The sequence below is a fragment of the Sitodiplosis mosellana genome, unplaced genomic scaffold (genome assembly GCF_009176505.1).
Source record: "Sitodiplosis mosellana isolate CC-2019 unplaced genomic scaffold, AAFC_SMos_1.0 Smas_scaffold_30, whole genome shotgun sequence".
NCBI lineage: Eukaryota > Metazoa > Arthropoda > Insecta > Diptera > Cecidomyiidae > Sitodiplosis > Sitodiplosis mosellana.
Window position 1 is genome coordinate 4404865 of NW_022595272.1, and position 11621 is coordinate 4416485.

General features: G+C 35.8%; 5 protein-coding genes across 8 annotated transcripts; 3 read left to right on the plus strand and 2 right to left on the minus strand.

The window, feature by feature from the left end:
- The first annotated feature begins 308 nt into the window (after positions 1-308).
- On the plus strand, positions 309-4755 carry LOC129569073 (glycolipid transfer protein B). 4 transcript variants are annotated; one of them, XM_055447474.1, is made up of 6 exons: positions 309-530; positions 2595-2869; positions 3600-3655; positions 3748-3866; positions 3958-4099; positions 4167-4755. In XM_055447474.1, exons 2-6 carry the CDS (start codon positions 2737-2739, stop codon positions 4305-4307), a joined length of 591 nt encoding a protein of 196 aa, XP_055303449.1. In that variant the 5' UTR covers positions 309-530; positions 2595-2736; the 3' UTR covers positions 4308-4755. The 4 variants fall into 4 exon arrangements, with proteins under 4 accessions (XP_055303449.1, XP_055303450.1, XP_055303451.1 ...); XM_055447475.1 differs by having other exon boundaries at positions 376-500; XM_055447476.1 differs by having other exon boundaries at positions 465-480.
- LOC129569064 (uncharacterized) lies at positions 688-2261 on the plus strand. Its single transcript, XM_055447462.1, has one exon. It carries the CDS (start codon positions 688-690, stop codon positions 2134-2136), a length of 1449 nt encoding a protein of 482 aa, XP_055303437.1. The 3' UTR covers positions 2137-2261.
- On the minus strand, positions 4430-5567 carry LOC129569075 (transmembrane protein 17-like). The gene is made up of 3 exons (XM_055447479.1): positions 5117-5567; positions 4761-4984; positions 4430-4675 (listed from the first exon to the last, which is right to left on the minus strand). Exons 1-3 carry the CDS (start codon positions 5196-5198, stop codon positions 4430-4432), a joined length of 552 nt encoding a protein of 183 aa, XP_055303454.1. The 5' UTR covers positions 5199-5567.
- A 135-nt stretch (positions 5568-5702) lies between these two features.
- LOC129569063 (probable cytochrome P450 6a13) lies at positions 5703-8230 on the minus strand. Its single transcript, XM_055447461.1, has 6 exons — positions 7914-8230; positions 7522-7759; positions 7320-7415; positions 6898-7213; positions 6459-6825; positions 5703-6379 (listed from the first exon to the last, which is right to left on the minus strand). Exons 1-6 carry the CDS (start codon positions 8093-8095, stop codon positions 6085-6087), a joined length of 1494 nt encoding a protein of 497 aa, XP_055303436.1. The 5' UTR covers positions 8096-8230; the 3' UTR covers positions 5703-6084.
- Positions 8231-9313: 1083 nt separating this feature from the next.
- On the plus strand, positions 9314-11568 carry LOC129569071 (putative inositol monophosphatase 3). The gene is made up of 2 exons (XM_055447471.1): positions 9314-10550; positions 10643-11568. The coding sequence occupies exons 1-2, from the start codon at positions 10031-10033 to the stop codon at positions 11200-11202; spliced, it is 1080 nt and encodes a 359-aa protein (XP_055303446.1). The 5' UTR covers positions 9314-10030; the 3' UTR covers positions 11203-11568.
- Positions 11569-11621: the final 53 nt, after the last annotated feature.

The following is an 11621-nucleotide window of genomic DNA, read 5'->3' on the forward strand; positions in this document are numbered from 1 at the left end:
TTCGAAAAACGATTAATCCGACTTTTTTCCCTTCTTCTTCTTCAATATTAATGTAAATAAAACATAAGCGATTTTATTTGTGAGTACGCCTTGGCAACAATTTGCGTATATCAATCATCCAGCACACGCTGGAATGCATGTGCAAGAAAAGAACTTCGATACTCTGCGTCATTTGTCAATGTTGTGTTAATTCATAAATAAAACTACGACAACGACGACGACGACGACGAATGACGTTTAATTCACTCGCCGGTCACATGCGATCACAGAGCCACTTTGACAGTAGATGTTGTTTTTTTTTCTGTCATGGGAAAAAAGACAACAACACACTACAAACATTTGGGCTTAGAATTGAACAAAGTCATTTAGTTCGATGCGTCATTATTTACGAATTTTTTACACATTTTATTCAGTGTGTGTGTGTGTGATGTTCTGTGAATTTTATTGAGAAAATCGTATTGAATCGCTGCAATTGAATAGGTTTTCGAATTAAGCTAAATGTAAAAGAACATAATATTCACACACGATGGGTTAGCATTCATTCTCATTTAAAATTTAATACCATAAACATACCACACTGGTTCGCTTCAAAACTAACACCTGATTCAGCATGTTTACAAAAATGTGATGGTTTTTTTTTCGTGCGTGTGTTATTGTTGAAATGTTCGTCATTTGAGGCAAGGACAAATGTTTTGCGTTAAACACAATGCCCAAGAAGGGCTGCCACAGATTCGATTTCTGAACGTGAAACCAAATGACTCATTTGATTATTCGATTGTTTTGGTTCGAGGTGAAATTCTCAACTACACTCATCGTCGTCATCGTCACGGTCTTTCATCTGTACAAATTGTCAATGAAAACATTGAAGGCAGCATTGAGAGTGCAGAAATCGCTAGCGATGGCAAGTTTAAAGTGGCAGTAGAACTAGCGCCTGGCGTCAATCAGCTCAAGTTTCGCTTTTGTTGTGCCACACATGGAATTTCGTTGATTTTCGATAAACGTAAAAATCCCAGGTACTTGCTGAGAATCCTCTACATCATTTGCTCTAATCATGATGGTCATTTTCAAGCTCCGTGTGATGCAGAGACTACGGTTGAACGTGCGTGTGAAAAAATCGATTTGGCCATTCGCCTGGTGCAATGTTTGTATGCAGAAATGCTGACAAAGCATGGATTCGATCGAAAATCGTTCGAATTCATCGGATGTAAACCGTTCCACAGCAGTATATCGGTAGAAGAGGCAAGACAATGGGATCAGAATCAACTGTGGCAGCATCATGCAAAGGAAATTCTTGCTCAAGAAAGCACCGAGCATCGATTCAAGTATTTTGGCATACTGGCCAGTACATTATGTGAAAATGGTATGGTAAAAGGTCATGCAGCGCTTGGAATTGGTGATGTGGCTCTCTTTGGCAGTGGCACACTTTATGCATGGCCAACCAATTTTGCCACCATTCAAAGGTGTTTCCAAGATGAAACTCCAGTCGACACAAATCAACTGATGGATGATAGCAATGGCAAAAATACCTATGGCGGTTGCTTTGCAACGGCTTTGGGTTCGATATGCCATGAAATCGGCCATATATTTGATTTGGGCCATACAACTGATGGCATTATGGGCAATGACATCGATTATGTCAACCGGATATTTACCGTTGAAAATTGCCCGCGTGATTTACCACGAAGAATGGCTTCAAAGTGTGCAAGTGACAGAAACGCAGATGATAAGCTAAATCAAAGCAATCGACGCTTAACAACGATAAGAAAGACAAATTCCATTTTAACCAATTATCACTGCCGTCGAAATGATGACTTAACTTTTCTCACCGAAAACTGTGCCATTCTACTGAACTCACATAAATGGTTCAATCAATTTGCGGAGCACGCCAATGAGTCATGTATTCGCTGTGATATTCAGCAAAAGATAATCAAGTCGTCATTGCCATTGGTGTTGGTCGAGTTTCGTTCCAAACAAAACGGAATGTGCATGAAATATTATCGATTTGACGTGACGACGTCGACGCCGACAATGACGAGCAACGTATCGTCACTTCGTTTTACAATTCCAAGCGACGTAATTGAGCAGAATTATGATTTGATTGCCGTAGATAAAAATGGAAACATTATGAAATGTTAGTGCCAGTAATGAGTTTCATTGATTATGTATGTGTGCGTCAGTCGGTCGGTTGGTTGGCTCAACAACACACACAATCACTACCATAGTCGAAAATAGGCATAATCGATTTAAGAGAATAGATGAAAGATTATCAGTGTATGGATTGAAAGTGTGAAAGAAAAAAAACGTAATATAAACAAAGCACAAGCGAGTTGGATCAATCAGTCAGTCAGTCACCTGGCTGTATTCGGTGGTGGTGCACCTATTTCGTGAACACCTTGTCACATACATTTTTATGATACTTATCATTAGTTCAGAGATAGTCTTATCGCTCTAACACAAACTAACCTTTGTTGGTATCCCTGCGGCAGCACTGGAGAGCATAGATAAAAATCACGCTTTAGCAAACGAACACATGCACACACACACAAACAGACATACATTAATAAAGCATATTGTTTTCGGTCGGCTCATTACAGTCACCACTTTGAAACGTTACTCGTGCGCTGCAACAACATTCAGAGCTTAGTTGCCGCGGAAAGAGTGTGGTCGGTGTCTATATCGTGTTTGTGATTTGTTTGCCAATCAAGGAAGAAAAAAAAAGAAAAAATCTGGAGAAAAATGGGGAAAGCACTATCGGAACAGCCACGGGTTGTGTTCAAGCAGCTAAAAGGATTTCAAGCGATCGACGAGCAGGGCAAAGTAAAAACCATATTATTTTTGAACGCATCGCGCGAAGTAGTCGCAATCATTGGTAAGTTTTTTTTTTGAGTCGTCAAAAACCGTATCGTTTGTTGAAGTGCATTAAAAACAAAATTTATGTATAAAAATAGCATCAGTGGAAAGTTCGAGTCATCGCATATTTTTTGATTAAGCAGAAAGCATTTGAAAATACCTAATTCGCGGACATTTTTGTCGTTTCGAAAATAGATGCTATTTCTTCTTTCCATTTACAATCACAACTTTGATTTATTCGTTTTTTTTCCTTGACCCCCCTTATTTTTGTTTCGTTTTTTTTTTCATCTCTGTATCGTCACTTCTCTCACACAAAGATGCATAGGAATTTCGTTCAATCAAAAATTATTTGTTTTTCAATTTCTTGGTGTACAGTTTTTTTTTGTGGCATATTTTTCCATCTCAACACAATCAATGTGATGCATTACTTTTGCTATCGGCTTGGGCTATGTTTTCAGTATTTTCTATTCTCATTCAAAGTCGGTTTGTGGATTTTTGTATCAAGGTGATTACTACTAACACTTATTGGGTTTCATTGCACTCTGTTTATTTGACCCGGATATCTTCTTTCATTCGTGCGTTCGTTCGTTCGTTTGTCGATTTGCTATCGATATGTAAACTAAAGATTGTTACATTGACTGACGCATTGTTTTTTTATGATCGCATCATTCAATTCCAAAGTGATATTCTTTGTCATCATCACCGACCATTTAATCAATCTTTTAAATTGTTGTTTTCTCTCTTTTCAGACAGCTTTGGAAAGCTATTCAAACCTGTTGTATATGACATGAATGGAAACATTGAAGTAAGCGAATCAATCAATTTTTTAATTATATTTGAAAAATTAAGCGAAATGAATCAAACAGTTAATGCATGAAATTGAATGTTTATTTACAGAAATTGTGGCAAATCTACGTACAAAATGAAATTGATTACATGTTTTTGGACGATATGCTTAAATCAAGCGAAGAAAGAATACAAAATTGCGCCAGAGATGCACTCACTTGGCTGAAAAGGTAGAGTCGTTTTGATGAAGAAAAAAAAAATTCTAGAAAGTCGTTAAACCACACATCGACCTCAAACTAATGCCTACTCTTCGATTTACAGAGCGCTTGAAATGATCGAAAAGTTTTTCTCGAATGTAGTCGCAGACCACACGTGTGAAGAGAACCTCAAGCGTCACATTGAAGCAGCGTATGCCATTACACTGAAGCAATATCACAGCTGGATCATCCAAAAATCATTCTCGGTAGGATTCACGAAGATTATTCCCTTATTCTAACAATACTTTTAACCCGTTATTCTCCTAATTCCAGCTCATTTACACCGTGTTACCAAATCGATCGCAGCTAATTGGTAAGGGAGATGTTCATCACGAAAATGTGCAAGCGTTGGAAAAATTCTTGGATTCGATGCGAATGCATTTAAACGAAGTAAACCTGATGATTTGCAATTAGCTCCTTCAACCCAAACCATTGATCTCGTTCACTAATGATGATTCATTCAGCTTGGTTTTTTTTTCATTTTAAACAATTTCCACAATTGACCTGAACACATTTAGTTTTAATTTCCATGATTTTTACCGATTTTTATTACTTTGCTCGATTAGCGTAAGAATATGAAATTGTTGTGCCTTTAATTGTGTCATTCGTCTCATGGCCACGTATCCGATCACAATTTGCAAGAAAACTAAAGCTGTGGCCAACAGTTGAACAAAGATCTGAAGCCAAAACACTTTTGCTTTGTGCACGATGTAGAAAAAGAAAATTTCAATTGGTTGCTGGATGAATGTTGAAAGAATCAAGAATCCGGCAAAATCAGCAATCTGAAAAATGTTTTTTTTTTCCTCTTTTTCTTAGTTAATTTGAAATAAATTGAGATTAAATTTTACAAAGATAAAACAAACGGACTTTTTCTCTTAAATTGCCTGAATAGCCCAGGTAAAGGCGACAGATTTCGAGCGGAGCAGCAATTAGGAAGAGGGCACCGCCTAAGATGATGGTGTTATGCTTGCCAGACTCATCGAATGCATTCATATAGAAGAATTGTAGCGAAGATAATATCCACACCGGAGACAGGTAAACATTGGTAAATAGCAGGATTTGCAGCGTTAGGCTGGCACTATTCGGTATTTCTGGGGATTATTTCGAGAGAGATTATTGTTGAAGATTATTTTAAAGTATGCAAATGAAGGATGATTAAAAGTTTTTAAAAGCAAAAAATGAGAGAAAATTAGAATAAGAAATGAACACAACAAAAAATTTACCAATAATTTTATTGCGATGCTCGAAAAACGATATCCTATTCTCTTTTACGGTGCTACTTCCAATAGAAATAGGTTCGGCCATAATTTCTCCGTGTTTGTAATTTTTAAAACCGTATTTCAAAAATAGTTTGCATTTGAAAACACTCCAAAAAGCACTGAATCTGACCCAACAACTATAATAATTGTGAGCGTTTGTTTTGTATCAACATGGGAAACAGTGCGTTGTCATAGCAACGGAAGGAACGACGTAGCACCGGAATACAATGCACTCAATCATTATAAATGCGACGATATTGAATAATGAACCGTTTTCCTGCGAAAAAATTCCCCACAAATCTATATGCCAAAGAACATGAACTCTGCGTACCAATTATGCCGATAATTGGTCAATTGAAAAACGGCTCAGAAAAAATCAAAAAAAAATATTATATCACAACCGAGTGTGACATTTTGTTCCGCTATCGCTAGAGTGTGAACAGTAAATAGCATAACAAATGTGTACGTGTGTTAATGTACATGTACACATATTGGTTTGAAGGCAGAACTAAAACGAAAAAATAAATAACGTCGCTGATTACAGCAAATATGATAGAATTTTCAACGGTGTTTTATTACAATAAAAAAATTGTTCAAGAATCGACAATAAATTTAAAAATACTTTTTTTTTTTAGTAAAATAAGAGGTAATTAAATTGGATGATGGATTTTTGATAGTTTTTAGTATTTTTCGAAAAAAGGAAAAAAGCTTAAATCTAAGTTTTGATACATAATTCATTAATTTCAGTAGTTATGGAATAATATCGCCCTATTGAATTGGACTTGATTGATTCTACGAATATAGTAGTTGGAAAATCCGTTACTTTTTACGTATTTCCGCTGGAAAAGGATTTGTATGTGGGAAAAATGGCATCATTTCATGGTTTTTGTTGCAATGATTCTAATTTCACGTCTTAAGAGACGTGCAAAAAATTACTTTGTCTTTGTCCTTGGCGTAAAGTTTACAATGAGCCCATGACGTGCATGGTATATCGATGCACGATTATCCATAACAACCGGCTTCTGGTTCGGCGATATTGTGACTTTAAAATCACGAACTATTGACATTAAACCAGCTTTTGTTTGAGCCAACGCAAATTTAATTCCAATGCACATTCGTGGGCCTTCGCCAAAAGACAAATATACAGCCTTATGACGTTCACGGCGTTCTTCTTCTGTAAATCTGTTGGGATCAAATGTTTCTGGGTCTGGATAATACTTTGGATCCCTATTGGATATTTTTGAAAAAATCGAAGTTATTTGATGTAATAAAAAACAATTTAATTAAGATACCAAATTCGACTTACATATGCAATGCTCTTGTTGATATCTGAATCGCTGTGCCTGGATATATGGTAACTGGCTCCTTTTGACCTTCAATCAACGGAAGAGTATATTCTTTGGTACAAATTTTACTTATGAGTGCATCAACAACATCTAAGCGCATCGTTTCGTAAATCACGTTTTCTAAATATTTCATTTCATGAAGAGCCTCGAATGTGAATTCGCCATCATATTTGGCCAATACATCCGTTATTTCTTCATAAAGACGTTCTTGAATATCCGGATTCCGAGCCAATTCATAGATAGCAAAACCAAGAACACCACTGGACGTTTCATAACTATCAACAAACATTGCTAATGCGTAGCCAGCTAGCTCTGCTTCGTTAATATCTGGAAAGTATACCGAAATGTGATTTTTAGAAATATTGTAAAATTTAAAATGAAGTCACAATAGAATGTTACCATATTTATCCACTGAACTTAGGAGCATTTGGAGAAAATCTTGCTGGTGCTGTTCTGATTTTAGTCGTTCTTCTTTCAATTCTTTCACAAAGCATCGAAACCACTCACCAACATAAGCGGGCACAAAACCAAATGGCATAATATCCCGTAGCATGGGACAAATCGACATTATCATCAATTTGATGCCACTCCAAGATGTTGGCTTAAAAATGTTTGTGCCCAAATCAAGAAACTCATTTTTTGTCTCAGTAAAACATTTCGTATCCAAACTGAATAGACATCGCATCACATTTTGAGTGGCAAATCGAGCTATAAGCTTTAGATGGACATGATTAATATTTAATTTGAATTAATCAAAATTATTTAATTATAATTTTATTTCCAATGAAAAACAAAAAGAAATGAATTATACGCAAACTTACAGATTTTGCTTCGACATCTTCATTTGGTGGTAATGTTCTTAAGTAGTTTGTTAGTTTTTCACAACTATCTACAATGGATGGATGAAATGACTTAACCTATTGAGAAGTAAAAACGGTGAAAAATTATTTCAATAAAAGGAACTCTTTCTGTGTGTCTTCCTTTGAAATGCTGTAATTTCACATTTGGCTAGAGAAAACATACCTTCAATAAAGTTAGCAGTGGTGTAAGAACGGTGCGACCCTTTCTCCAGCTATCGTTTGATGCCACAAATGGATTGTGCATCATCAACGAATCAAATCTTTTATTGAAATGTTGCTCATTGTCATGGAAACTAAAGTGATCTTTGATTAAAACATCTTTGATCAAATCGGGATCTCGAAGATTGATTGCCGGGTTCAGTAATTTATAGTAGCCAGTGTAAGGATATGTGGGATAATTACTGTCAAAATGTTTCATTAATATTATTATTTTCAATTTAATTCGCATAATAAATATATGTATTAAGCTATTCACGTTGAATGATATTCAAATGGAATTCATTGTGCTGAAATTAAGAATGGGTAAGGCATTTAGCATGATCTACTTTTACTTACTTATACCATTTTTCGCAAAGTGAACTGATATGCGACGACATGGTGAATGCTTCAAGCACATTGCCAAAGAAGAAAACTGGTTCAGGATATGGAACACCGAGTTTACTCCAGTACGTATAACGCCATTTCACATAAACATAGACAAGAGTTGTAACAAGGATCAGCAGAGCAAAAACTATCATCTTCTTAACCTCAACTCGGAAATATTTCACTTTTATCTGATAATTATCTTGAAAATTCAATAAATATATTTCTAGACTTGAAAATCGTTTCACTATTGGAACCAAATTTTCAGATCACTTTATCAAGCGAACTGCGATGACCATCAGAAGAACTCTGCTTAAATAGCCTCAATGCATTTGATTGAATTAAACGATACAATTACAGATATAGTATATATTAGTAATTGAGCAATGATTGAGCCAATTTTTGCCAATTTTTGCATGTATGCTGATAAAAATTGACACCTAATTGTCATTGTCTTTACAAGATATATGTGATGAATAAAAAATCATTTCCATTTAAATGTTACAGTTTCAAAAAACCCATCTCTGAATGAGAAATCAAAGAGTCAACCTATTTGAAATCCATCTACTAAGAAAAACTGCAACAATATTCAATTCCAAGAGAATTCATCGCATAAGTTTTTTCTATTAAGCAAAATTGTAACAATAAACAATTCCAAGAACATTCATTCAACATCATAACCATTTTTTTGCATTTAAAAGTGATGATGCACCATTGCACCTGATCGTATCTATAGATTACATTGAGGTTAACCAGTTCATGACCGTGAAAAAAATTATTGTGATCAGTAAATCTTTTATCAAATTAACCGATAAGGCAATGAAAGTCATCTTAAGTGATAAATATTGTCTGCGACCGATAATAAAGAAAGACGTCTTTAATATATCGAAGATAAATATATTATAAAAGCTAAAGCCATTCCGAGTGGCCCACTTGATTACCGTTCATTATGATCATACGAATATATGATCTAACGAGTATGACTAACCAGCACTAAATGTTTTTTAGTTATTCCCGGCGTGGATTACGAGCAACTCAAATGAGATAGCAAAAAATTGTCTTGGGCAATGTTGTTGAACACCACCAATACTACTATATGACCGCTAGCCGTCCCGAAATTATTTTCATTGATATTTTCATTCATCGTATTTACACCCACGGTCAAATCACCATTCACCAAACCAAGATCAATACTACTATGTACTACAACTTTGCCGAAGACAATTTTTCGTTATCTCACTTTAGTTACTTGTAATCCACGCATGAAAAAAGGCTGAAAAAAACATACGTTCTTTTAAGTTTCACGAGTTATATATTTATAGAATAAAATTAAATTTTAATAATAACGTTAAATAGAAAATTATGAATATTAAAATTCGAATGATGTCATTCGTCTCATTCCAGTATACACTGGTGAAAAAGAGAATTTACAGCGTTAGCTGTTTGATATTTCATTATTATTGTAAAATATATGCAAATGATGGATAATTAAAGTGAGAAAAACAGAGAAAATAAGAAAACAAATTGTGAGCGTTTGTTTTGAGTCTGCATGAGATACGTGTGCGTTGTCATAGCAACGGCTGGAATGACGTAGCGGCGAAATTCAATGCCCTCAGTCATCATAAATGAAATTCGATGATATCGAATAATAAGTTATCAGCATGCGAAAAAAATCCCCACAAAGCCACGCGCCAAACGAGCAATAATTGTGCGTTCCAATATTGCCGATAATCGGTCAATTGAAAAACGGTCACAGCAAATTCAAAAAAAAAAAATTATCACACTGAGTTTGACATTTGATTTCGCAATCGCTCCACTAGAGTGTGAGCTTGCTGCTGATAGTGTGTGCATGTATGAGTGTGAGTGTGCAATGACAGTTTGACGATAGAAACGAAACGAAACGAAAAAAATTAAACGTCGCTGATTATTGTAAATATGATTTTCGTTGTGCAAATTCGTATCTCTTGGATTTTTTAGCACAAATGAACCGATCAAACACCCAATCAATTAAAATAATATAATTTTAGTGCCGACATATTTATTTTTAATTTTTTCTCTAATTATTGTAAGCCTTTTTTCCGGGTTGAATCATGAATTTGAGCGGTGCGGTGAAAATTAACAAATGTGGCGTGGTAATTTTAAGCTTTTGCCTAGTTATTGTGTTTTATTATTTGTTTTTCAATAATTCAACGGGATCACGTCACTATCGACCGTACGGATTCATTATGCGAAACCCGAACGAGATTAATTTACGAAAGTTACTGATCGGTGGAATACAAGCAGCTCAATTGGGTGGTTTGGAGGTGCTTTCGGTGGCAGATAATATCCATGCGAAAAGCAAAGGCCAGACAAAAGAGGGTGCAAATGATCCTCTAACAAATGCTGATCTCAAATCGCATTGTGCCATGGAACAGGGGCTAAAACGGATTTTTCCGAAAGTGAAAATCATTTCGGAGGAAGATGTGCATGCCGATTGCTCCGAAGCCAGTCACTTTGAGCTCGATCCGACGGTCATCGATGAAGATGTTCATCTGCCCGATGAATATCTGGTTGGCGCTGATGATGTCACCGTTTGGATTGATCCACTTGATGCAACACAGGAATATACTGGTAATGAAATGAATCATTTCGCTTTAATCTTCGATTTTCTTCTATGGTAGCTGCTTGTCCTAATACATTTCGCATTGATTTCTTTTTTTCAGAAAATCTATTCCAATATGTAACGACAATGGTGTGCGTAGCGATTCGCGGTGAGCCCGTCATCGGCGTAATCCACAATCCATTTTCACAGAAAACATTTTGGGCTTGGAAAGATGTGGCTGTTTCGGCAACATTGCATAAAGTTCAAGATGAACGCGTCACAAAGATGGCAGCTGTTAGGAACCCAAAAATCATTGTATCTCGATCGCATTCAGGCGATGTCAAGGAAATGGTGAAAATGGCTTTCGGTGACAGCACACCAATAACCATTGCTGGCGGTGCCGGCTACAAAGTACTCGAAGTTGTTTTCGGCAATGCCACCAACTATATTCATTTGACGGAGATCAAGAAATGGGATTTATGCGCTGGTCATGCCATTCTCAGTGCACTTAATGGCAAAATGACAACACTTCGAAATCAACCCATTCCATATGAACGTGATCCAGAGACATTTGTGAACAAAGGCGGAGTGATTGCATCGCTACGGAATCATGAGTATTATGCTGGCAAAATCTACGATTATCTACAGCATTCGGAAATGCTCAAATCAAAGAAACCATAAGTACTCAGTGGATTTCTTTTTTTCTTTGTGATTTAAATACCGAACAGGAAAACAAACAAACAATTTAGATTAAGTGCTCTTTGATTAAGGAACCAAAGTGGAAAATGATTGAACATTTCATTGACTGGTTTTGTTCAGTCGCTGAGCTGTGTATGCCATAATTTAAAAAGAAGAGAATTTTTTTTTAAATCCGTGGTAGGGGAGAGAATTGTAACAAATTATAATTTGTATGGCAGCTAACCTATTCTATTCAGTTTTTTTTTTCAAACATTCGTTGAACATAAATAAAAAATTGATCGAAATTTTCATTCAAACCATGTAATAGAACCCAATAAAAAAAATCTGCACAAAAAGAACATAAGTCAAGCTCGCTTGTTTTTCTTTCTTTCTCTCTCTCTCTCTCTCTCTCCCTCTTTATG